Source organism: Onychostoma macrolepis, chromosome 06 (genome assembly GCF_012432095.1).
Source record: "Onychostoma macrolepis isolate SWU-2019 chromosome 06, ASM1243209v1, whole genome shotgun sequence".
Lineage (NCBI taxonomy): Eukaryota > Metazoa > Chordata > Actinopteri > Cypriniformes > Cyprinidae > Onychostoma > Onychostoma macrolepis.
Genome location: NC_081160.1, coordinates 8,782,374 through 8,808,231, shown reverse-complemented (window position 1 = coordinate 8,808,231; position 25,858 = coordinate 8,782,374). Strand labels below are relative to the sequence as shown.

The 25,858-nt window shown below is 34.9% G+C and overlaps 2 protein-coding genes across 12 annotated transcripts in view; both read left to right on the top strand.

The window, feature by feature from the left end:
- The window catches only part of dock9b (dedicator of cytokinesis 9b), an 83,797-nt gene extending 71,551 nt beyond the window's left edge, over positions 1 to 12,246 (top strand). For 6 of the 8 annotated variants that reach the window (XM_058778620.1, XM_058778616.1, XM_058778615.1 and 3 more), the window contains 11 exons: positions 364 to 579; positions 831 to 888; positions 1,577 to 1,683; positions 2,336 to 2,458; positions 2,562 to 2,675; positions 5,041 to 5,187; positions 6,636 to 6,846; positions 8,647 to 8,837; positions 10,484 to 10,584; positions 10,670 to 10,808; positions 11,804 to 12,246. In XM_058778620.1, coding sequence (XP_058634603.1) covers positions 364 to 579; positions 831 to 888; positions 1,577 to 1,683; positions 2,336 to 2,458; positions 2,562 to 2,675; positions 5,041 to 5,187; positions 6,636 to 6,846; positions 8,647 to 8,837; positions 10,484 to 10,584; positions 10,670 to 10,808; positions 11,804 to 11,929 — 1,533 coding nt within the window. In that variant the 3' untranslated portion in view covers positions 11,930 to 12,246. Of the gene's footprint in view, positions 1 to 363; positions 580 to 830; positions 889 to 1,352; positions 1,490 to 1,576; positions 1,684 to 2,335; positions 2,459 to 2,561; positions 2,676 to 5,040; positions 5,188 to 6,635; positions 6,847 to 8,646; positions 8,838 to 10,483; positions 10,585 to 10,669; positions 10,809 to 11,803 lie in introns of those variants that run through there. The other 2 variants (XR_009271680.1, XM_058778618.1) reach the window with 2 other exon arrangements.
- A 1,234-nt stretch (positions 12,247 to 13,480) lies between these two features.
- Positions 13,481 to 25,724, top strand: slc15a1b (solute carrier family 15 member 1b). Of its 4 annotated transcripts, none has more exons than XM_058778627.1 (24): positions 13,481 to 13,618; positions 16,146 to 16,202; positions 16,408 to 16,445; positions 16,655 to 16,739; positions 16,894 to 17,035; positions 17,855 to 17,974; positions 18,167 to 18,266; positions 19,108 to 19,198; positions 19,519 to 19,602; positions 19,712 to 19,794; positions 20,315 to 20,401; positions 20,494 to 20,583; positions 20,698 to 20,742; positions 20,867 to 20,899; positions 21,061 to 21,149; positions 21,264 to 21,345; positions 21,566 to 21,685; positions 22,443 to 22,574; positions 22,717 to 22,763; positions 22,880 to 22,987; positions 23,143 to 23,257; positions 24,177 to 24,314; positions 24,413 to 24,520; positions 24,626 to 25,724. In XM_058778627.1, exons 2-24 carry the CDS (start codon positions 16,196 to 16,198, stop codon positions 24,854 to 24,856), a joined length of 2,175 nt encoding a protein of 724 aa, XP_058634610.1. In that variant the 5' UTR covers positions 13,481 to 13,618; positions 16,146 to 16,195; the 3' UTR covers positions 24,857 to 25,724. The 4 variants fall into 4 exon arrangements, with proteins under 4 accessions (XP_058634610.1, XP_058634608.1, XP_058634611.1 ...); XM_058778625.1 differs by having other exon boundaries at positions 16,072 to 16,202; XM_058778628.1 differs by having other exon boundaries at positions 13,601 to 13,618; positions 16,106 to 16,202.
- The last annotated feature ends 134 nt before the right edge of the window (positions 25,725 to 25,858 follow it).

Sequence of the window (25,858 nt, the reverse complement as noted above, 5' to 3'; positions counted from 1 at the left end):
GACTTTTAGTGTCTGAACAGATTACTAAGCATCATCACTTACAGACTTTATCCTCTGAAATCATAGGTGATTTTTCTGTGAATTTGGTTAAATATGAGTGCCCAAAATCTCTACGTTGGCTATTACTTTAAGCAAATGATTCTCCAGACTGCAAATTGGGGCAAAAATCTGGGCAAAAGTCATCTATTGTATTCCAGCCTTAAGAAATATATATAAATGTATAATAATAAATATGAATGTCAGAATAACATTGAACACTATAAACTCAAGTAGATCACCAGCTTTTCAAATTCAAATCAGTGTACATGTCACATCAGACGTGACTGTTTGCCTATTATGCACTCTCTCTTCCTGTTCTTTCAGCACACTGCTTTCCCCTCGGATGTGAAGGACCTGACCAAGCGGATCCGGACAGTACTGATGGCCACTGAGCAGATGAAGGAACATGAAAAAGACCCAGAGATGCTGGTGGACCTGCAGTACAGCCTGGCCAAATCCTACACCAGCACTCCTGAACTGCGCAAAACCTGGCTGGATAGTATGGCTAAAATCCACGTGAAGAATGGAGATCTGTCTGAGGCAAGCTGGCCAAATTATACTAATTAATAAATTAAAGGGTCTTGAAAAATAAAGCTAAATAAATGCAATTAGCTGAATAACTAAATTAGGTTAAAAACATCCTGTTACTTATATTTTTAAATCCTTCATTTTGCTGTTCTTCACTAAGTATTTGAGTTAACAGTTCATTCAGCATTCAGCAGTTTGTTTGATGATATAGTAAAACAGTGGTTGGTGGATAACGTTACATCAGTGGCTTATTTTTTCTTTAGGCAGCGATGTGTTATGTACATGTGGCAGCACTTGTGGCCGAGTACCTGAAGAGGAAAGGTGAGGAGTCCACTAGGGGGTACAGTAAATATAGATTGCAGTCAGAAATGAACTTTTTTTAAATCAAGATGCAATATTTGCCCACTGGAATGGATATTCAGGTGCATTACTGCACACAGTTTGTGATCTGTTCATGTAAAATACTTAACTTGAATCATTAATTGAAGAAAATTTCACACTTTGAACAAATGTGGCTTGCAAAATCAAGCAGTTAATACAGAGGAAACAATGCATGATATACAGTATATCATATATTAATAGGTTTGGCCAAAGTAATAAATCTTATAAAAATATTTTTTTGTCTGGCTTATCAAATATGCTTTGTAAACTTCAGGTGAAAGCTGTTTGAAAATTTCTCTCCATGTTTGAATGCACGCACACACAGAAACAGATTTATAAAGGCATCTCGTTCAAGGTTCAACTGTATTTTGCAATCTGTAGTTCTTTGTAAATTTCTTTTACAGGAGGTAATCTCCGTGTCTGATAACAGCTCTAATAATGCATGGCCAGGAAAATGAACACATGTATGCACAAAAACACACACATTCACATATTGTGCAGTGTTAAGCAACATTGTTTACTATGGAGATCAGTTCTTGAGGTGTGATGTTTCCCATTATTTGTAAAGGTTTTGCAGTTTATTGAACCCGTTTAACCTATTCCGCTTACTATTCCTTTCTCTTGGCAGGAATGTTCCGGCAGGGGTGCTCTGCATTTCGTGTGATCACACCCAACATTGATGAGGAGGCAGCCATGATGGAGGATGTGGGCATGCAGGACGTTCACTTCAACGAGGTTCAAACCAGCTTGCTCCTGATCTCATTCATATAAAGCCACATTCATGAGACACAGCCCCTTAATCCTGCCTCTCTTTTATATTGACTCTGCATCAGCACTGGACTGAATTCAAATCTTTTTTTATAACATCAGTAATAGTCCATGGTAGAAAATGTTCTCAGATTTCTTATCTAATCAGTATCAATTGCCCCTTTCCAGTGGGTGTGTTAAAGGAAGTCCAGATAATGAGCCCTGATTAGACCTGAGAGTCCCTCGTCACTGTGAATAATCAGTTTAGTGCATCAGTGCATGTTTAATTAACTCTTTGTGTAACATTTACATGTTGTTCAGTGCTTATACTTGTGATAAAAGATCATCTCTGCTGTTGGACTTTGTCCGTTTCTTTTCATCTTCATTTTGAGGAATCTTGTAGGAAACCCCAAAAAGGCACTTTATGCACCATTGTCCCCTTTATCAAGATACTTTGATTAAACTTAATGACAGATTGGTTACCAGTAAATTACTTAGAACAGCAGTTTTGTCTGTAGCATGATTTGTTGAGAGAAGATAGTTTGCTGTATCTGGAGGTGTCATGTCAGTGCATTATTGCTGTAATGGAGTAATGCATGCTCATGAATGTATGTAATTATATATGCATGTTTGTCTGCAGGAGGTGCTGATGGAGTTGTTGGAAGCTTGTGCTGATGGTTTATGGAAAGCTGAACGTTATGAACTTATTTCAGATATCTACAAGCTCATCATTCCAATTTACGAACAACGCAGAGACTTTGAGGTGCACACACACTGTTTATGCGTCATTGGAAATACGGCATTTACATTTGCCAGAAATACAGCTCATTTGGATAGTATGAATGTATTTTTGTGCTTTTGTGTAGAAATTGGCCCACCTGTATGACACATTACATCGGGCTTACACTAAAGTGATGGAAGTGATGCATTCTGGAAAGAGGTTACTTGGGACCTTCTTCAGAGTGGCATTTTTTGGACAGGTAAGACAATGCAATGGTGCAGTGGTTTCAACTAGTCCAGCTAACACAGACAATTTGACTGAGCATTGACCTGCTTTATAGCCACAGTATAACTGCATTTTATTTTAAAGCGGTCATATCATGAGGTATCAAATGAGATAAAAAAAGATTGGTGTATTAAGAAAACATACTTTGACTTTTATTACTCAAAACTTCCTCCTCAGTCCAAAAATAATGACTTTTGGGACCATGTACTGAAACTGAGGCTGAGCTGCAAAAATATTGGATGTCTGAAGAAAAAAAATCAAACCTCCCCAAAAAAGAGTCCACACTTATACATGGAGAATGCTTATTCGTTTATCAGAAACTTTGTGCACACCAAAGCAAATTTAATTAATTGCGCAAATAGATTACATAGAAAGTCAATGCAAAGACATGAATGACGCGAATTAGGCAATTAGGCAATCAGCAAAGAGCTTATTAGCCGGGTTTCCATCCAAAGTTGCGAATTTAACTTGTGCGCAAATTAGATTGTCGACTCGAATAAGACATTTGCGACTGAGCACCGTTTCCATCCGACGAGTCGAAGAGAACAAAATCATCACTTCCTGATAAACTGGCACTAAATATGAGTAAGAAAAGTGCGAGAAGCCACTGAATATAATAATTTTCATGTATAATAAATGACTTGTGTCTCAGAGCGAGCTGACAAAACACAATGAATGCAGTCATTGCTTTCGTGGATGCCTGGCTGTGTGAAAACGCAGTTGTGTAAGACAATTCTGGGAATCAATAATACAGAAATACTTTGACGACAGACTTTGCTCGGGCATTTCAGAATGACCACAACAACATTTTAGATGATGTGCAACAAGATCGGTTCGCTTGTTAGTCAGGATTTGCTGTCCCAAAGTCACATGACTTTTTTGATGCACATAGAGAAATTTATTCGGCAAATGCATTTCCATCTCCCATTATTCGCATGAACCCTTTTTTATACAAGACAAAAACCACCTTAAGTGAGCGTAAAAACTTTTTTCGAATTAAGGTATTTTTTTCCAAAATTTGGCGTTTCTGATGCAACGCTTAAAAATGCGCATTAAAACAGGGTGATGTAAACATAGCTATTGACACGTCCGGTTGTATCAGAAAATGGAGGAGAGCATGTGCGATGTTTTTATTTGTGCGAGTGACGTGAAAAACAACCCACAAATAACGTGATGTGAATATTCACTTCACTTTTGGTGTGCACACACCATAATTGAATGAATGAATGAATGATGCATTTATATAGGAGAGACTCCCCACATGATTGTAAAGCGCTTTGGGTGTATAGCAATACACAATAAAAGCGCTATATAAATGCATCATTCATTCATTCATTCATAATTGTTATAGAGAAAGTGGAAAATAGTCACAAAAATAAATGTTGAATGTTTTAGACAGGAAATAAACTTAAATTTCAAGTGTTAAAATTAAACTGAATAATAAAAATGTATGATGTGACCTCTTTAAAAATGTAAAGGAGATATAGGCATTCCTGTATGCATGATAATGTATCCTGCATGATAGCCAAAGTCTTGTTTAAAGCATGTGTAAGGCATTGTGGGTCTCGGTTAATCAATCTTTTCTGCTTTCTTTTCTTTCCTAAGGCTGCGGTAAGTGTTGTTGAGAACTGTGTGTGTGCTGTTTTACTCATTGTCAGGCAAGTTTTGCTTTGACCATAGTAGTCTCACTAAACTACTGCTTCTTTGTCTGTTTGCATAAAACCTTTGGATTAGAAAGAGCCTTTTTACATGTACTGCTAGCATCCTTCATCAATCTTTAAACGCATAACACATCCTGTTATCTGTACATCCTGTCATTTCTTCATCCCGGTTGAGCTAGACAGCACTCTGACTCTTTGTTTACTGTGGAAGCCATTTTTAAATGGGTTTGGACCATAAAAATGAACTAGGCAACATTTAGAGAGCTCTTTCGCTATACGCTGTGCCCATTAACCTCACAGAAGCCATGAGATTTTATGGCTTGAGCTGTTTCAACAAAAACTCAGTGAAAGCTTTGTGTTCTGCATAAATGCTGATGTCTCAAAAGTGTCTATGTTGGACAACAGAGAATAAAAGATAGCACTGATTATTAAAAGATAACATGAATTCTCTGAAGTGCAGGAGGCGTGATCCTGAACACGTTGGAGGTTTTTAAGACAATTAAATGTCAAAGTGTGTGTCCATTAGTCATATTTCTTCATTTCCACCTGAGTGATGTAGAGGTTTGTTGATTATGGGATTGAAACAAGATTTTGTTGGCTGTACATTAATAGATTCAACAGTGTATGCATACTGTATGTCACACATAAATTGTGACTGGAATGTTGTGTGTGTTTCAGGGTTTCTTTGAAGATGAGGATGGGAAGGAATATATCTATAAAGAACCAAAATTCACTCCTCTATCAGAAATTTCCCAGCGTCTCCTCAAACTTTACTCGGACAAATTTGGCCAAGAAAATGTCAAAATGATCCAGGACTCTGGCAGGGTGAGAAAATGCACACTAATATTTTATCAGCATTCTGTGAATAGGTAAAAGTTCAGACAATTGTGTATAATCTGAACACACGTGCACAGATTACACTAGTACACAAGTACACTGTAAAAATGAGATGTTTATAGAACTTACATTTACATTTAGTCATTTTGCAGACGCTTTTATCCAAAGTGACTTACAATTGGGGAATACGTAAAGTGATTCATCTTAAAGAGGCAAACAGACACTGGAAGTGCTCGTAATAACAAGTTACAGGCATTGTTCCAAACAAGTACAAGCTAGAAAGGGAAGGAATAAATAAAGAGAAAGACGAAGTTTTTTTTTGTTTGTTTTTGTTTTTTTTAAGATGAAACTTAAAGTAACAGTTCACCCAAAATTGTAATATTTGTCATCATTCACTCACCCTCATGCTGTTGCAAAACTGTATGACTTTCTTTCTTCTGTCTAACATAAAAGAAGATATTTTAAGAAATCTCATATAATTGAAGTCAATGGGCTCACGTGTTGTTTGGATCCCAACATTCTTTGGAATTTCAGTGTTTGGAACCACATGAGGGAATGATTTTTTTTATTATTATTATTATTTTGGATGTAGTATCACTTTAAAAATGAAGCCCACACTTTGCATGGCTTAAAATGTCAAGTTGTCATCACCTAAAATTGTTTAAAAAATGAAGCTAATTGTTCAATATTATGCACTGTAATGCATGTTTTCAAACTCTGTTGAAAAGTTCTTAAAAACTGTAAATAAGAGTCTGTGGCTTTTAAATATTTGAAAACCTCTCATCTAATGTACATTTCTTTGACAAATGCTTATGTCATAGAGAGCAAAGTGCTTGTTGATAATACCACCATGTGACGTGTTGTAATGAATGCAGATCACATGAACACTCGTCAGACAAAAAAAAATGCATGAAATACACACAGACCTCAACATATGATACATGAATAAAAACAAGGTAACAACTTCATTAATTTTGCACAAACTCATCATGACATTACAAGACAATAGTGTACTTTTTTAATTTCAGTGTAAATGAAACTGGCAAACAATCAAACTATGTAAGCACTTGAAGTATTTAAGCACATTTGTATGCAGGGAAATTTTGGTGTGGGTCTATTCGCACTAAAAATGAATCTAGCTCACCTGCTATGCTTGTTGGAGCATATGTTATATAGTATATGATATAATAGATGAGCTGTATCATGATTATTTACTTGATCCAAGAATCGGTTTTACAGTGTATTCACAAACACACACGAGATGAGCATTACACCATAGATAAGATTAGTTTTGACAACAGACCTCCTGATATGTGGAGTTCGCAGTCAAACCTTAACCCCAATGCACTTACAGAAAATAATTCTGTTTATTCATGTTTTATCAGCGTTTTACTGGTCTCCTCCCATGCTAATGTATCACGTCTCATCTGTCTCAGGTCAACCCTAAAGATCTGGAGGCAAAGTTTGCCTATATCCAAGTGACGCATGTGACGCCGTATCTAGAGGAAAAGGAGCTGGAAGAGAGGAAGACTGACTTTGAGAGGAGCCACAACATTCGGCGCTTTGTGTTCGAGACGCCATTCACAGAGTCAGGAAAGAGGCACGGCGGGGTCGAGGAACAATGTAAACGAAGGACGGTGCTCACCAGTGAGTGATCACTATCACTGACCCCAGAACAGTTACTGCTGTGAATACAAATAACACACTTGACAGAAGTGAACATTTAGCTTTCAGTTTTTATACTACAAAACTTCAGTTAACAATAAAACCCTTGTGTCTCTGCTTTTCTGCCATCTGGCCGAAAGGTTCTGATCATGGTGAGGAATGGTTCCAGTTACATTTCCACTTTAGCATGGTTAGCTAACTGTGCTCATCCATGCTACTGGATCACCTGTAGTGATGTGAGGATGGCTTTCTAGGACTGTAGTGCAGTATTTTTCTACATGCTGTTTTCATTAGCTGTTTTAGCTAGCCTGGGAAATTTTAATTTGATGGGATCATCATCCTTATTATGCACACTCCAAATTTAAATGCACATAAATGCATATACTATAAATCAATCACCAATTCTAAAATACATTCTAATCCTAATTTCATAGCACATAGAAACTGCAATTAGATCAGCATGGGTCATCGTACTTTCGCAAAGAGTTTAATGTTTTGTTAGACAGATAAGCCTATTAATATATTTTCAAAAGTGATTTTAAAACACACTATTTGAAATTGGAAATTTTACTTCTTTTTTTTTTTTTAATTGATTTGATAGCAGTTTGAGTTTCATTACATGTGCACAAAAGCTGCACATATTTGATAAAAAATATAGTAAAATTGTAAAATAATATTAAAAATTAAGGCCCAACTTTACATCAAAAAATAAGTACAATGTACTTTTTGTGCTCATATTGTAATGCAAAACACTGCTGCTATTGAGGTGGGATACGGGTAAGGTTAAGGACAGGTTTGGTGGTATGGGTAGGTTTAAGGGTGGGTTACGGTGTAAGGGATGGCTCAACAGTGTAATTCTAAATGTAAGTACGGAAATTAATTTACAGATGTAATTAAATGCAGGTATGTTTAAAATATAAGTACAATGTAAAAACATGTATGTACACAATAAGTGCATTGTACCAAATCATTAAATGTAAGTACATAGTAGTTAAGGCCAACTAATATATAGTGGGACCTACATGTATATTCTTTTAAAATTTATTTTGCTTCTTAATTTAGTGTGAGAATCTCAGTAGTGATGAATAGCTTTTTTCTTTACTGTCATTTTTGATCAATTTAATGCATCAATTCCTTGAAAGAAAGAACAAAAGAAAGAAAGAAATCTCTGACCCCAAACTTTTGAATGGTAGTGTACATGTTGATCCTTAATCTGTAACTTCCTTAAATTAATGGTCTATTGCATTCACCATATAAGTGCACCCGTACACAGGGAAACAAGATTTAATGAACATAATGTACTTGGCCTCCATATGGTGTAATCCATTTATTTACCCAGCTATTCCCTGAACTCTAATCTTTAATGATTACATTTTAGTCTGTACTTCCTGTATTAATACTGTACACCCTGATCTTGAGCTCTTGTGTTCAAAAACAATTAATCCTTGTCTTTGTCTCAAATTAAGTGTTGTCTAGTGTTGTAAAAGCAACCGGGAAATTTCAAAGTTGAACCCTGATCTTCATCCACTGATAAATTTTCAGATCATATCTGGCCATTGAGGCAGAATGACCTTCTTAGAGAATGTGTTCTAAATAAACCACTTTTCACAGTTTCAAGGTGTGCCATCCGCATGGAACATAAATCCTGATTACTGCACAAACATGAGTAGATTTCAGATGGGTCCTTAATGTGTTTGTTCTTCTAGCCACCTCTTCTCTGAATGTACTACTGCATCCACTTAATGTTTATTTACTCTGTCTTCTCCTATCTCACTGTTTCAGCTACACACTGTTTCCCGTATGTAAAGAAGCGCATAGCGGTGATGTATCAGCACCACACAGACCTGAGTCCCATCGAGGTGGCCATAGATGAGATGAGCGGGAAGGTGGCAGAACTCAGAGCCCTTTGTGCAACCAGTGAGGTCGACATGATCCGCCTGCAACTTAAGCTGCAGGGAAGCATTAGTGTACAGGTGTGTGTGTGTGTGTGTGTGTGTGTGTGTATGTGTGTGCATTTTTAGGCATTGTGACAAAGATACTTTGTTTTCTTTAGGCAAATCACTGTCCCATTTGGTCCCAGAATGCACTGCAATGAATTTAACAAATATTATATTCAAGATATGTCTTAAGAAATTTGTGTGAAATGTCAATTATAAATTAATTTTATTCAGTATTAAAAATTATCAGTAGAAAAGTTTATTTTGATTAAAATGCACCATTGTTTTGCTTTTTAGAATATAAATTCAAAAGATAAGCAACATGCTGATACTTTTAACTGTTAGCCAATGAAAAGACATAAAATAAAATAAAATAATAAAATAAAATAAAAATCAACATGAAATGAAAACTTATTTTATAAAATAAAATCAAACTAAAGTAATAAAAACAATTAAGTGGCATGAAGACTTATGGAAACTTATGTCATGGTGACATTTAATTTGTTTTTTTACTAGCAAAACACCTATTTTACCTATTTTTTGTGAAATAAAAATGAAAGAAGACTTTATTCAGCAAGGATGCATTATTTTATTAAAATGTGACACTAAGACGTTTGTAATATTACACAAAAATCTGCTTCAAATAAATGCTATGCATTTGAACCTTCTATTAATCAAAGAATCCTGAGATACAACACTGTAAAAAGTGATAAGTTGATTTAACTTAAAAAAAAATTAGGAAACCTATTGCCTTAATATTATTAAGTAAATAATGATTAAAAAAAAAAAGTTAAGTGAACTTGACAATTCACTTAACTTATTATTTTAATTATCATTTACTTAAAAATTTTAAGGCAACAGGTTTCCTAAAATTTTTTAAGTAAAGTTAACTTATGACTTTTTACGGTGAATGTATCATGGTTTCCAAAATAATTGCTAAGTAACAAGAAATTATTCTTGAGCAGTGAATTACCATATTAGAATGACTTCTTGAATACTAGAGTAATGAAAAATTCAGCTTTGACATCACAGGAATAAATTATATATGGTTTTTTTTTTTTTTTACTATAATATATATATATAGATAGATTTAAATATATTTTTAATTATAATAACATTACACAATATATGACTTTTTCCAGTATTTTTGTTCCAATTTTATGTTCAACCTTGGTGAACATAGTAGAATATATTCATTCAAAAATGTTAAAAAATCTTATAGACCCCAAACTTTCAAATGGTAGTGTATAATTGTAAAAAACAATATTTATAGCTAGATGTGCAGCCCACCAAAAATATTATGGCATTCAACAGTAGGAACGTCTTCTATAGACTAATAATGCAACAACTTGGTGACATCTAAGAATAAAATCACTGTCAGTAGAAAATAGACAACAGCGTACCACACTAGGAACAAAGCAATTGTGTTGATTCACACCCACAATTTCACCCCAAGTTCGGCATGTTTAGAATTCACTTAAGACATTATTTAGTTCCTTTCTTCATTGTAGGGCAGTTTTGCCTGGATTTTGCATTTTTAGTTATTTTTATGGAGACATTTTTAGCCATTTAATTCCCACAAGAGCAATAAGCCTTCCCCCAAATACACTTTTGCCATTACATCCCACACTCAGGTTTAAACTGACCAGTAAAAAATTTCTTAAATACTTCTTTCTCTTCAGGTCAATGCTGGGCCACTTGCATATGCCAGAGCTTTCCTCGATGATGCCTGCGCCAAAAAATACCCAGATAACAAAGTCAAACAGCTTAAAGAGGTCTTCAGGTACATAAACACCATTTGAAATGCCTTCTAAATTCTCCACACAAGCGCCTGCTTACTTATCTGTATATGGTGTTTGTGTATGCAGGCAGTTTGTTGAGGCATGTGGACAGGCTCTAGCTGTGAACGAAAGGTTGATCAAGGAGGACCAACAGGAATATCATGACGAGATGAAAGCCAGTTACAAAGACCTGGCCAGAGAGCTTTCACACATCATGCATGAACAGGTAACCATACACATATACAGTGGCAAATTGCAAAGCTTGTTTCTCATAAGCATATATATAGTAGAAACTTAATTTCCTGTAAAGCTGCTTTGCAACGATTGTATCGTAAAAAGCGCTATACAAATAAACTTGAATTGAATTGAATTGAATAAGCCTGTAATGCAGAAATACACTAGCAGTGGATTGGAATAATTACGATTTTTTTTTTAAATGCCTTTGAAAGAAGTCTCACCAAGTCTCTGCATTTACTGAATTAAAAATACAGGAACAACAGTAATATTATGAAACAATATTACAAATTAAAAGAACTGTTTTCCATTTTAATATATTTTAAAATGTAATTTAAATTTTAGAATTTTAGAACGTAACATAATCCTTCATAATAGTTCTGATATGCTGATTTGCTGAATGATTCTTATTACCAATGTTTAAAACAGTTTTTGTTGCCTAATATTTAAAAAAAAAAAAAAATTGTGACTCTTTTTCTGGATTCTTTGAAGAATAGAAAGTTCACTGAGCAGCATTTTTCAAATAGATTTTTTTTTTGTAACAATATGGATGACTTTACTGTCACTTTTGTTAAATTTAAAGTGTCTTTGCCGAATAAAAGTATGAATTTTTATTTAAACTTTTGAATGGTAATGTGTCAAATATTAAGTTTAAAATATAAAAATATATGCCTTAAAAATATTAAATATTTTACTGTATTTTTGATCAAATAATGTAGCCTTGGTAAGCATACGAGACTTCTTTCAAAAACATTGAAAAATCGTAATTATTCCAAATTTTTGGCCGCCAGTACACTTGTAGGTTACCATGAATGTTTGGTTCATATTTAATATTCACGATACTCATTCTCTTTCTCTTTTGTGCTGGCCTCTGTAGATCGGATGGTAATAATGCATACAATTAATCATACATGAAAAACAATACAGTACAGTTCAAGTGTGAGTTTGATCTGTTTTTTCTCACCCTGCGCTCTTCTTCTTCATTAGATCTCCGCTGTGGAGGGCGGAACCAAGAGCTCTCTTTCTGATTCGCTGCATATTTTCAATGCCATCAGTGGCACGCCCAGCGGCACCACCCTGCATGGCATGCCTAGCTCCGCCTCCTCTGTGTGACTCTCACCCCTGGCCTTAAACATCTGACCCTGCCCACAGCCAGAGAGATGGACAGACAGACTGAGATTCATCAAAAGCGAAAGAACAAGGAAAGAATGGAATTTCATTGTCCGACACTCCTGAAAGAATCGCCCATCAATCAGCATCCAGGACACTGGGATAGAGCAGGTGTATCCGGTCTTTGGAATGTCCGCATACTATTCCCATATGACTCGTGTAGCTTTTGTTCTTCTCTCATCCACTCCAGTCCTCCGTTCACAGGTGTTTCCTGTGGAGACTATCACTTTTATTTCTACACAACTAGAACAACTTGAAAAATCTGCCTTTTTACTTTCACATTCCTTCATTTTAATGAATTCATCTTTCCATATATTCCCCAATTCTGTATGTTTTTTGCTGCTCTGTGCTAAAAGAGAGGCCTGTGTCTAAGGCAGCATCCGTCCATTGAGTAGTAGTGAAGAGAATATAACTATGCTTCAGTGTAGCAGGAAGTTTGAGCGTTACTGTACAAAATACCCATGATCACCTGAGCCACTCTTCCATCATTTTGTTTTTTCCTTTTTTTCATTACAAGCCAAGAAACAATTGCTGTTTCTTTGTAGCGGAGTGCAATAATTCTCTTTCTTTGTCCTGTTTTGGTTTCTGAAGATCTCTTGCCAAAGTGAAAAGGCTAGATGTGAAATATCTAAATATATATGGACAAAAGAGACAAACACAAGGATTTTTATAACCGTTTATGTTTGTTTAAATGTAAATTGTTTTATATCGAGGGTTAGATATGGGGGGTATTTTTATTTAAAATAATCTGTTCTGGAAATATATTAATGTCCCTAAAATCTCTGAATAAAATGTATTATCTTACATCAGTTTTCATGTGGTTTTCATTCTTATCAGTTGCTTCCCTTAAACATACTTTATCTCTACTACTGTGAATTTTATTATTTACCAACCGAGACCCTTGTAAAGGTCATTAATACCTGATCTATACAAGACATCTATTTATGGTCTTTTTAATGTATGGTTTATGGCCCACCATACTGCATTGGAAACAGACTGAGAATGCCAATGTGTCAAACTAATAGACTGAAGCTTTCATTTGTTCCTGCCTCGATAAAACTGCTGAATTCTACCAAGAACAACGCACCTATAGCACTTTACTGTGTTTTGCACTGTACATACAGTATTTTACATTTTATACTTATACATCGTTGTATTTTAATGTATGCTCTTAATTGTTTTATTTATTATTATGATTGTTTGTTCAGAACAACACTGTAGCACTTTGCCCAAGACAAATTTCCTTTTGGGGACAAATAAAGTTTATCCTATCCGTTCTTTTTACCTCAGATTATGAGGCCTTTAGCACTATTGCAAATACAGCCCATCATTTATGCTCTCATATCTGAATCCCGCCAATTTTAAATCACCATATATATTATATATGATTTAGACGAGATAGACAATATTGAGTATCAGATTCAGTTTTGTTTTGAAAGTGCGTTCTGAATAAAACCTGCTGACTTGCTCTCAATCTACACACACGCTCGCTCACGCCGTACTCCCCCTGCCCTCTCCACCACTGTCTGTCGCCATTGTATCGCAGCAACATCTCTGTGTGGATGAGGGCAGTTTGTTTACCTCTCTCTTCCAATGAATTACAGCTCTCCAAACTTCAGCTTTTCAGTTTGAGTAAGTAAACATGAGGCAGCAGACAATGTGCTTTGTGAAAGTGTCGTTCACATCACTCCGACTTCACAGTCGATATATATATAAATATGATATATATATATATATATATATATATATATATATATATGCAGTTGCTGCGTTTGGCTGTGTTATGGAGTTATATCTGGACAGGGTAATAAATGGTGTTATTAGGGTTATTTAGTACAGTCATATGATGTGCGATGTTTTGAAGTTCCAACATTATCTAGCATATCTAATCAACATTCTTTCAGCCAGCATTTTCAGCTATGAAAGTTAATCATTATATTAAATCAACTTCCATTTACCATTCAACATAATTTATATTTTATTGGTTTGTAAGATAAATATAGGATTTTATCTAACCATTAATCATTCTAACACCAGAAAAGTGACTTGAAATAGTTTTCAAATACTTTCAAAGACAAGTTTTTATAAGAATAAATTTATTTGTGTTTAAATCTTTGATTTATCATTTTGCACTTTTTTGAATGATGAGATAATTAATACATTAATTATTCAGTAACTTGCCTATCTTATTACAAAGGCCAAACGTTCACATACAGTAATTTCTCAAGTATAAATTGATAAGACTGCGATAAACAACTAAATTGCACCGACTCATACGCACACACACAGTCACAAGCACTGTCATAAACATCTACAGTTGTGTTCAAAATAATAGCAGTGTGTTTAAAAAAGCGAGTAAAGCTCAAAATCCTTATAATAACTTTTACTTCAATACACACAAATGCATCAAAACATCAAAACATGAAAAATTTTGTACATTTTTTATTACTTTACAGAAAGTGAAGAAAAGGGAATATTAGGCTGTTCTAAAAAATAGCAGTGTCTGCATTTTTCTTTACAAAGTCAAACATTTACTGTATAAACTGAAAAATGCTTGAAGATTTAGCTTTCTTGTGAATGACTGAACTAACATTTAGTTGTCTAACCATGGTTTCTGAGAACTGCTTCACATCTGTGTTGCATGGAGTCTGGCACCAGGTATTCCAGCCCAGGACGATTGCACTACATACCACAATTCCTCTGCATTTCTTGGTGTTGCCTCAGAAACAGCATTTTTGATGTCACCCCACAAGTTTTCTATTGGATTAAGCTCTGTAGATATGGTGCCGGCCACTCCATAGTATTGGTCTGGAACCAAGATGCTGCTCGCTTACTGGTGTGTTTGGGGTCGTTGTCTTGTTGAAACACCCATTTCCAGGGCATTTCCTCTTTGGTATAAGGCAACATAACCTCTTTAAGTATTTTAATGTACTTAGACTGATCCATGATCACTGGAATGCGATAAATAGGCCCAACACGTAGTATGAGAAACATGCCCATATCATGATGCTTGTGCCACCACACTGTAAAAAAAATAATAAAATTTTTTACCAGCTTCAGCTGATTTTTGAGTTTGCTCAACTTAGTTTTGTGGGAGATTCTTAAATTTTTGTTGTATAAACTTAAAACGACAAGTTGAGAAAACTCAAAAATCTGCTGAAGTTGGTTGCCTTAAAATTTTAAGTTTTTTTTACAGATGCTTCACTGTCTTCACAGTGCACTGTGGCTTGAATTCAGTGTTTGGGGGTCGTCTCACAAACTGTGCGGCCCCTAGACCCAAAAAGAAGAATCTTGCTTCATCAGTCCACAAAATATTGCGCCGTTTCTCTTTAGGCCAGTCAATGTGTTCTTTGGCAAATTGTAACCTCTTCATTTTTTCAACAATGGGACTTTGCGGGGGGATAGCTTGGCTTCACACAGGCATCTTCTAATTGTTACACTACTCACAGGTAACTTTAGACTTTCTTTGATCACCCTGGAGCTGATCACTGGCTGAGTCTTTGCCATTTTGGCTATTCTTCGATGCATTTGAATGGTAGTTTTCAGTTTTTTTCCCACATCTTTCTGGTTTTGGTTGCCATTTTAAAGCATTTCATATCATTTTAGCTGAGCATCCTATAATTTTCTGCACTTCTTTATGTTTTCCCCTCTCTAATCAACTTTTTAATCAAAGTACGCTATTCTTTTGAACAATGTCTGGAACGACCCATTTTACGCAGATTTTCAGAGAGAAATGCACAATACAACATTTGCTGCCTTCGTCCTTAAATAAGGGCCACTAGTTTGACACCAGTTTTTTCACAGAATGATTTATATACCCTTTTAAATTAACGATTCAATTACACAGAATCAACAGCATGCATGTCATGACTGTTGGTTTTCTATTACTCTACCACACCTAGTAGTAAAATATTTGCCATGTAGAAATATAATTTCTACCAAAAACAGCGATTGATCTGGTTAGTGATGTTGGACTGCTATTATTTTGAACACAACTGTACGTCAATCTCATTTTAACCCAATGGTGGCCAAGGATACATTTTACTGTCCAGAGTCTATAAAACCCTGTTACCGGTCTCTCTCAGATTACAGCTCTGTCTATCTCGGGTGGTGTGCGAGTGTGTGTGAATAAGTGTGAGTGTGCATCTCTGTACTAAAGGATATTCTCTACGAGAGGACTAGAAGACAGCCTCAGGCAAAGAAGTCATCATGGCAGGTGAGTAAACCTGGATGTTGATATGGAACAATATAATAATAATTATCCCTGTTAACTCTGGGTTTGTACATGGAGACTGAATGAGTGTGTTCTTTGCTTATACAGGGCAATGCACAAATTGTTCATAAATGTTACAAATGTTTGAAATAGCATTTGAATTCAGTAAGTTGAGCTATTTTAATGACATTTCACTTCATTTTTGCAGACAAAGAGGAACAAAGGACAAAGAAGACCAAGAATAGTGTAAGACTTTTAATTCTGTGCTAGTTGCGCACAGAATTACTATTTTTATTTTGTTAAATTTAATCATTTATTTTTAATTGTACAATAAATATATGTCAGCACAATTAGTAAGCACTGTTTTTTTATAGTATAAAAATGTGTCAAAAAACAAGTTATTAGGAAATATTTTAATTGAGCTGTGATTTTTTTTGTTGTTGTTGTTGTTGTAGCCAAGTTGCTTGGGATATCCTATCAGCATATTTTTCATTGTGGTGAATGAGTTCTGTGAGCGATTCTCCTACTATGGCATGAAAAGTGAGACCAAACACATGCACACACATGAAATAAAGTGCACTTTTTGCTCTGTTTTACTTGTTTATCCACATAGATCAGTATTTACCGTTCTTTCCTTCTTAATACGTGTCAATCATCTCTTGCTGTGCTCTTCTTTCCTGTCTCTGTGTCACAGCGGTGCTGGTGCTGTACTTCAAGTATTTTATCGGTTGGGACAATGATTTTTCCACGACCATCTACCACACATTCGTGGCTCTGTGCTACCTAACACCCATCCTGGGGGCCATCATTGCAGACTCATGGCTGGGCAAGTTCAAGTGAGTTTTAGGGCTTGGAAAATATTCATAATAACATACTATTAACTATACTAGGAATACATGCGATATATATACTGTATATGCGATATGTGATAAAGTCAGCTACACTACTGTTAAAAAAAGGAACCGTAGTTTCCACATAAATGCTATGCGGCACTACTGCTGTGCTTTGATGATAATGTTTCTTGAGCACCAAATCAGCATATTAGAATAGATCATGTGACACTGAAGACTGGAGTAATGGTAGCTGAAATGACATTTAAAAATATATATTAAAATAGAAAACAGTTATTTTAAATTGTAATTATATTTCACAATATTACAGTATTATTTACTATATTTTTTCATCAAATAAATGAGCATAAGCAACTTTGTTCCAAACCTTTCCAAAACTTTTGAACAGTAATGTGATTATTTTAAAACCCATTTTGAGATAAATGAATAATTAATTAATTAATAAGTGTGATATTAAAAATGCAGTAATTTACATTTATTTTAAAACGATCATTAAAATATTTTTTAAGAAAATATAAATTGAAGATTATCATTAATAACTCAATTTTATTTGCCTTTTGCTTTTCACAATAAATACTGATCCAAACCTTTTTTTCAATAACTTTTTCCCCCTGAATTCTTTTTTTGGACCCCGAGCACCCCCTTGTGGCCTCCCGGCGGTCACCGGACCCCAGTTTATACACTTGTACTAAATAAACTGTCACACAGTCAAAAGGCTTAGTTCAACAACATTAAATTATGATTTTTTTTTCTACTACAATACATACGTGTATAAACACTACCTCCATTCTCCACTTTTCGCAGGACTATCGTGTATCTGTCCATAGTCTACACCATCGGCCAGGTGATCTTGGCTATCAGTACCATCCATGACATCACAGATACCAACAAAGATGGTACACCTGACAACATGACCTTCCATATGTGAGTTACTGCTTGGAATATGCTTGGTTATTATATTATTGTAAACAACCCAAATGACATATTAAGTTAAAAGTAGCATGCTCTTTATTAGGTTCTACTTACAGCAATCATTTTAAATGTACTGACATTGTTATTATGTGATTTCTATCACATTATTTGGTGTGAATTTTAATTTCCTCTCTTTTATTTTAGTGCCATGTCCATGCTGGGACTCATGCTCATTGCCTTGGGAACTGGAGGTATTAAACCCTGTGTGGCGGCGTTTGGAGGAGATCAGTTTGAAGACCATCAGGCATGTGGACCCTTACACACACACACACACACACACACACACAGAGGATGAACTGAATTCAAGCACATTCTTGTTGTGCGTGTAAATCAGCTGTTATCAGTTCAAGGGTAAGTCTCTGCTATTTAGTGTTAGAGATGAACAAATAGAGATACTTAGAGATTAGCAAATTATAAATAGAGATGCAAATAGAGATACTAGTGATTTGTAGGCTCCTACACCCCCTCCACCCCTGCCACAAAGATATAAAGTCTAAAGGCCAATGGTCAAAGCGTGAAATATGCATATTTTAGGCCGAATGTTACAATATGAGGAATGCTGGTGTTTCTATTAGGGTAAAGTCAGCATTCCTCATATTGTAACATTTTTTTCCATGTTTCTAGCCAGTAGAAACTTCTGAGGAACTGAACAAGTGATACTATCATATTGGCTTAAAATCCTAAAGTTATATTTTTATGATGGTATACACAGGTTCACAAAATATTTTATTGTCGTTTAAAAGAAATAATACTTTCTTCAGCAAGAATGGATTAAATTGATTAAAATTCATCCTTAAAAAAATGTTTTCAGTACTAATAATAAGAAGAAATGTTTCTTAAGCACCAAATCAGCATATTAGAAAGATTTCTGAAGGATCGTAAGACACTAAAGACTGAAAATTCAACTTAATCAATCAAATAGAATCAATTAAAATTGAAGCCATTACTTTAAAATGTAATAATATTGTAATAAATGATAAAAAAAAAAAAAGAGTAATAATAAATAATTTAAAAAATGACTTACCCCATATGTTTGAATAGTAGTGTATATACATGATATTAATAATTATTTTATTTTATTTCAGGAAAAACAAAGAAGTACTTTCTTTTCCATATTTTATCTGTCCATTAACGCTGGCAGTCTTCTCTCCACTCTCATCACACCCATCCTGAGAGGTGTGTATTTACAGTAATTACAATCTGAATAGCATCTTTGGTAACGCTTTGTTTCAAGGTGTTCTTGCTACATGTTACATGTACTTACTATTGTAATAACAATAAATGATGCATAATTAGGCTACATGCAAGTAACCCTAACCATATAGTAAGTACATGTAGTTAATCAATATTACTCAGTACTTAAATGTATAATTACACTGTAACAAGCACACCTTAAAATCAAGTGTAACCACATCTTTTACTTTTGTTGGTAATGCATGGTAGATTGGTAAATATGCTTATGAACAATACGTCTTGTCTTTGTGTGTATTTGTTAGCTCATGAGTGTGGTATCTACTCAAAGAAAAGTTGTTTCCCGCTGGCGTTCGGGGTCCCTGCAGCTCTCATGGTGGTTGCCCTCAGTAAGTTAAAGCAGATTCGTGCTACTTGTATTTATTTTGACATGTGCAATACCTTGTATGACCACTCGATGGCAGCCGTGATCCACTGAGGTTATTCTTCTCTCTGCAGTTGTGTTCATCGCAGGCCACAAAATGTACATTGTGGAATCCCCCAAAGGCAACATCCTGCTGCGAGTCATGAAATGCATTGGAGTAAGAGCACCGACAAAATTATGTTTCAGAAACAGAGAAACAGAGTTTCGTTTTTGGAAACAGGGAGAGATAAAATGAGACTCCTCAATTACAGTTCACTTTCCATTAAAAGACAGTGTAACTTGCTTGTTTGATAAACAATCAAAATGTAGTATGCAAATATTATAATTACGTCACCGCCAGCAGTAAATGCCAAACATTAGGTCAATGAGATTATTATTATTTTTCCTTTCATTATTTATTTATTTATTTAGTGTATTTTTTTTACTGTTTTATTTTGTTGTTGTCTGTTCAAGTATTATGTGGATATTTTGTATGTTCTTGATTTCAGCAATAAAAAATAAATACATAGTTCACCTTAAGCTGAGATAGTGTGCTTTTGTTAAGCACTGTAACTCCATTAACGTATGTGCACTTCTTCATATATATGAACTGTTATGGTTTATATGTAATTGCTTTGGTAACATCAAGTCATGTGGAAAAGTCTAATTGCATGATTGTTTTCTTTTATCTTCTACAGTTTGCAGTTAAGAACCGTTTCAATCACCGCAGTAAGCAATACCCCAAGAGACAGCACTGGATGGACTGGGCGGAAGAGAAATATGATGTATGTTACATAAACCATCATGATTAAATGTTTTAAATATGCACCAATTAACTCTTCAATGCAATAAGTTCACAGACATTGTCTTTTTACAGAAACTCCTGATTGCTCAGGTGAAGATGGTGTTGAAGGTTCTGTTCCTCTATATCCCTCTGCCAATGTTCTGGGCCTTATTTGACCAGCAGGTCAGTGTAGAAACACAATGATGCTACACTTGCCATAATCAAATGTCCATTCTTGCACAAACACTCGTCTGTTTTTGGGCTTGATGTTAAATGAGAGTTTTGTTGTCTTTCCAGGGCTCTCGTTGGACTCTTCAAGCCACCACTATGGATGGTAACTTTGTAAGTAAAAAAGAAATGCATTTCAACTTTTTGAAGAAAACTACCAAATGTACATATATCTGTCTAGTTATGTTGTCATATTTTCTATGGTATATCACTTCTTTCTTTCTCTCTCTCGTCATAGGGATCGTTTATAATTCAGCCAGATCAAATGCAGGTGAGAATGATTTATACTACACGGTTTGCTTTGTGTGTCCATACTTGGGTTTTACTATGATTAACAGGATATGAAATGATTGGGACAATATGTGATGATAATATTGTACATTGTAGTGAACATACGGTGCATTTGTACTCATTATTTACGTTCTGGTGCAGATTGTGAACCCCATACTGATTGTGATGATGGTGCCGATCATGGACTCTGCAGTGTATCCACTCATCAAGAAGTGCCATATTAACTTCACGTAAGTGCTGGATAATGTTTACTGAATTTGCCTTTGTGATTTTGAAACATGACATGTTATTTGACTGTGATTTTGCGTGTGTGTGTGTGTGTGTGTGTGTGCGGTGTTTCCCAGGCCCCTGCGGAGGATGACTGTTGGCATGCTGCTGGCTGCATTAGCATTTGTGGCTGCTGCTCTTTTACAGATTCAAATTGACGTGAGTAACAGATAGCTAGCAGTCTAGTAGATATGTTGCAATGACGTCTGAGAAACAAAACCTGATGCTTCTTTTAGATTGTTATTGGTACAGCATGCTTAGTGGCTTGCTTTATGCTCTTAGCTTTCTGGTACAATAATTGTCACAATGACAATTGATATATTGATATATTGTACATTCTCAAACATGTTTCTGTCATGCCTGTCTTGTAATCCAACAGCAAACAATGCCCAACTTCCCATCGAGCTCTCAAGCCCAGGTGAAGTTCCTCAACTTGGAGAACACATCACTGCCGGTTGTAGTGGGGGGGCAAGAACCTTTTGCTGTTCCTGGATTTGATGTAAGTTCACACAATGGCACATCCAACTTAATCAAACAGTTTTTGAAAGAGTTGGAAAACCATAATTAAAAGAAAGTAACAAATGGGTGTCTCTTAAATTATGGACATTTTTGGCACTATGGACTCGGAAACATTTACTCAAAAAAAAGTTTTACAATCTTACTAGTATTTTTTTAAATCAACCACTATTATGTCTAATAGTGTATATGCAAACAATACATCAAAGGAAAAATATCATATATATATATATATATATATATATATATATATATATATATATATATATATATATATATATATACACACACACACACACACAACATCCACTTTTAGCAGCAATAACTTGAAGTAATAATTTTCTGTTAACAGTAAGGGTGTTCTAACTTTGTCACACATGACTTTTCCATTTTGCCTTTATTTTTATTAAATAAATAATGACACGGTGCAATGTCATGTGTTGTTTATCTTAGGTGGTTAATTTGATAGTTAACATTTATGTATTCTAAAAACATGATTAATTAACATTGCACACATTGTGCATAATTTTTTGAAATCTTGCCTTGTTAGTAACCAAGCACACTAACTTGTGAAAAAAACTTTATTTGGGGCACTTTTAACTTTTTCATTAAAATTTTCTTAAACATCAATCCCTAGGACATACAAATGCTTGTAGTTGAGGAAACATTATGTATATGTGCTCTATGTAAACTGTACATAATCATCTCACAAATTCTTTTATGTTGTTTTGCTCCCCCAGTCTTCTAATGAATATATGACGCTTGACACCGAGAACGTTACAATCTCTGCTGGAGGAAAAAACACTACAGCTTATTTCCAGAAGGAAACAAGGCACACGGTTTTGATAAATACTGATGGAATACGACAGACTGTGAGTGCTACATTCATTTTTTTGAAATCCTGGTATTTAATTAAACAATGTTTCGATTGTTTTGATACTGTTAATGTCATGCGGATACAGTAATTATTACTGTAATGGTTGAGTGTGTTCTGATTAAGTGTTTTGTTTACAGCTCAATGACATAACTGAGAAACCGAATCAAGGCATGAATGCGATCAGGTTAGTGCATTTCTGAATTATTTTTTGAATATTCTTTTCAAATTGTATTGGAAGAAATGTTTTGAAAGTGGAATACCTATTCAAATTGATTAACAGCAAACATATGTTTGTTGTAGGTTTGTGAATGGATTTAGGTCTCATCTGAACTTCACAATAAAATCTGATAATCTGGGTCCCATCGCTCCCTTACAAGGATCAGGCTACCTCAATGTTTCCCACGGCAAGTATGTGTTGTGTTTTATGTATTCTGTATTACAGTTACTAATATATATATACATATGCATATACATGATAGCTGTTTGTACAGATTCAAATACACTGCAAACCCATTGCTAGGCTGCTTTTCTACACTGATTTGGTTTGATATCCCCCTTCCCAGAGTCAATTTTACTATTGTGAATGAAGGAGGACAGACGTGCCACTACATCCTGCAACTGGGCTTCGGAAGCTCCTACACAGTCCTCATCCCAAGCAACTTTAGTTTTGGAGAATCTGTAAGTCATGTTTTTACAGTCACAGATTATAGTATGAGCACTATTAAGAACAGTTAGAACTAGAAACAGTTCATCTTATATGCTCATCATTTACTTGCACACATGTTTTTCCAAACCTGCATGCAATTTTATTCCTCAAAAGAACTAAAAAAAAAAAAAAAAGATATTTTGAAGTGTTTCAACTATTTTTGGCAATGAAATGAAAGTCAGTGGGGTCCAGAGCAGTTTCATTTTAATAGACAAAAAAAAAAATAAAACAATATTTTATATATATATATATATATATATACACACACACACACACATTATAAATAAAATATAAAACCGTTTTCCCCAAAAAATATCATCTTTTTTGTTCCACAGATGACGGTATGTCATCCCTTTACACCATTAGTCAAGCAGGGGTCAGGGGCCCACTAGAGGGCCTCAGCAAACTTATAATGTTAAAATTATAATTAATTTCAGTGATTAAAAATTATAATTATAAAGTGATTAATTTCAGAAATAAATGTGATTAATTCGGGTTTTTTTTTTTTTTTTTTTTAAATCGACTGACTGAAGTAATATTAATATTAAAATATTTCAACTAAATTTAAACGTAAGATGCAAACTAAAGTCAAATGTCATTTATCATTATATAAAATATCTTTTTTTTTTTTACGCATACATGTATCTCAATGTTGTCTAAAAATTTACTTTTTTTGTTTTTGTTTTTTACATATATGTATCTCAATCAGAGTCTTATATATTCTGGGATCAAAATATGAATACTCCCAGTTTCTTCTAATAAAAAACGTTTCAATCCACCTACTACGTACTACTAGACCTAGCAGCTAGTTAGCAAATCTAGCGATGGTTTGGTTTGTTACCCTTCTCAAAAGTGCAAATCACAAATAATTCTGTCTGAATGTGTGTGCAGTGTACCGAGAGCATTAAAGCAATACAGGATGTTGAACCGAACAGCATCCACCTGGCCTGGCAGGTCATTCAGTACTTTTTGATGACCTGTGGAGAAGTGGTCTTCTCTGTCACCGGCCTGGACTTCTCCTATTCACAGGTGTGGTGTGCTCTCTGGAATTCGACATTCAGAACAATTCAGATTAACTCTTTTATTTATTTATAATTCTCTCATAATTTGGCTGTGTTACCTTTTAGGCACCAAGCAATATGAAGGCAGTCCTCCAGGCTGGTTGGCTGTTGACTATTGCAGTGGGGAACATCGTTGTGCTTATCGTGGCTGAGGCAGGCTCACTTCCTGAACAGGTATACCATATGAACTGCTGTATTTTTTTTGATGAAATCCTAGTCAAATGTCACTGCTGGCATCCGTATTGCTACAAGCTCATCGGTGTTTATGTGTTGTTGCAGTGGACAGAATACTTGCTGTTCGCATCTCTCCTGGTGGCCGTGAGTATCATCTTTGCGGTCATGGCTTACTTCTACACCTATATGGACCCGAGGGAAATTGAGGCTAAATTTATGGAACTTGAGCCAGAAGATAAGAAAAAGAAAGCGCTTGAAATGACGACCAAAGACAATTTGGCGAATGAAAACAATGAGACGTCAGATAACACAGACATCAAACAAACGAAGATCTAGATTCATCGCTGCTTTTTTCTCTTGATCTGTGGTTTGAAAGCGTTGGTGTTCCCTTTACTATTGATCGAAGAACTGATTCACCATTTTTTTTCTTGGGATTTGTTATGCGGTAGCACAAATACAACACAATCCTAAATCAGCCAAAGGAAAGCAAATTCTACCTGAAATTGAATGGCGTGTTTGGGACGACAACCATGGGCAGAAGGTTTGGTGAAGAGTTTGATATGGTTAAGTTCAGCGTTAAAGCACATGTCACTCTCATGTGCATCAGTGCCTTTGCAGGTGGGTTTTATTTATGAGTATATGATGTTACTATCAGTAAATAGATAAAAGTTGAAGCAAGTGATGCTCTTTTATGGAAAATGCAATTTACCATTATCACGGAAAACCAGTTTAAATGGAAACTAACAAGTGGAAGTACATAGTCACAATGCTATTTCATTCTATTTTGAATGCCAGTTCCCTCTTGTACTTCGAGCAACACAGTCCTGTTTGTGTAATTGTGGATTGGATCTTTCAGAAAATATTCTAAAGTGCCTCTAAATAGTTTTTATTAATAGCTATTCATTTGCACTAAGTAATTTTTTTTTTTTTTTTTTGGAGTTCATTTTCACCATAGTTAATGCTGTTATTTTGCAACTAGATTTGCATTGTTTGAGCCAGATAACCTGCATACGACTATGAGCATTGGAGTTCAGTGTTTTCCTTATGTATTTTTAAATTATTTTTTCTACACAACACTGTAAATGGGTTTTAAACTACATTGGGTCCAATAAGCTGTGAATGAATCAACTTTTGATTAAGTGCTTCAATAAAAAATAATAATATATATTATATATATATATATATATATATACACTTGTGCCTCACAATAAAAAATAGTTTGCCAATAATAATGATTATTTTGAAATCATTACTACTATATCAGATTGCTTTTGCTCACAAACAGACAAAAGAAACTTTGGTAGGATCTCAAACCTTGAGTAAAACCCTTTTAATTTC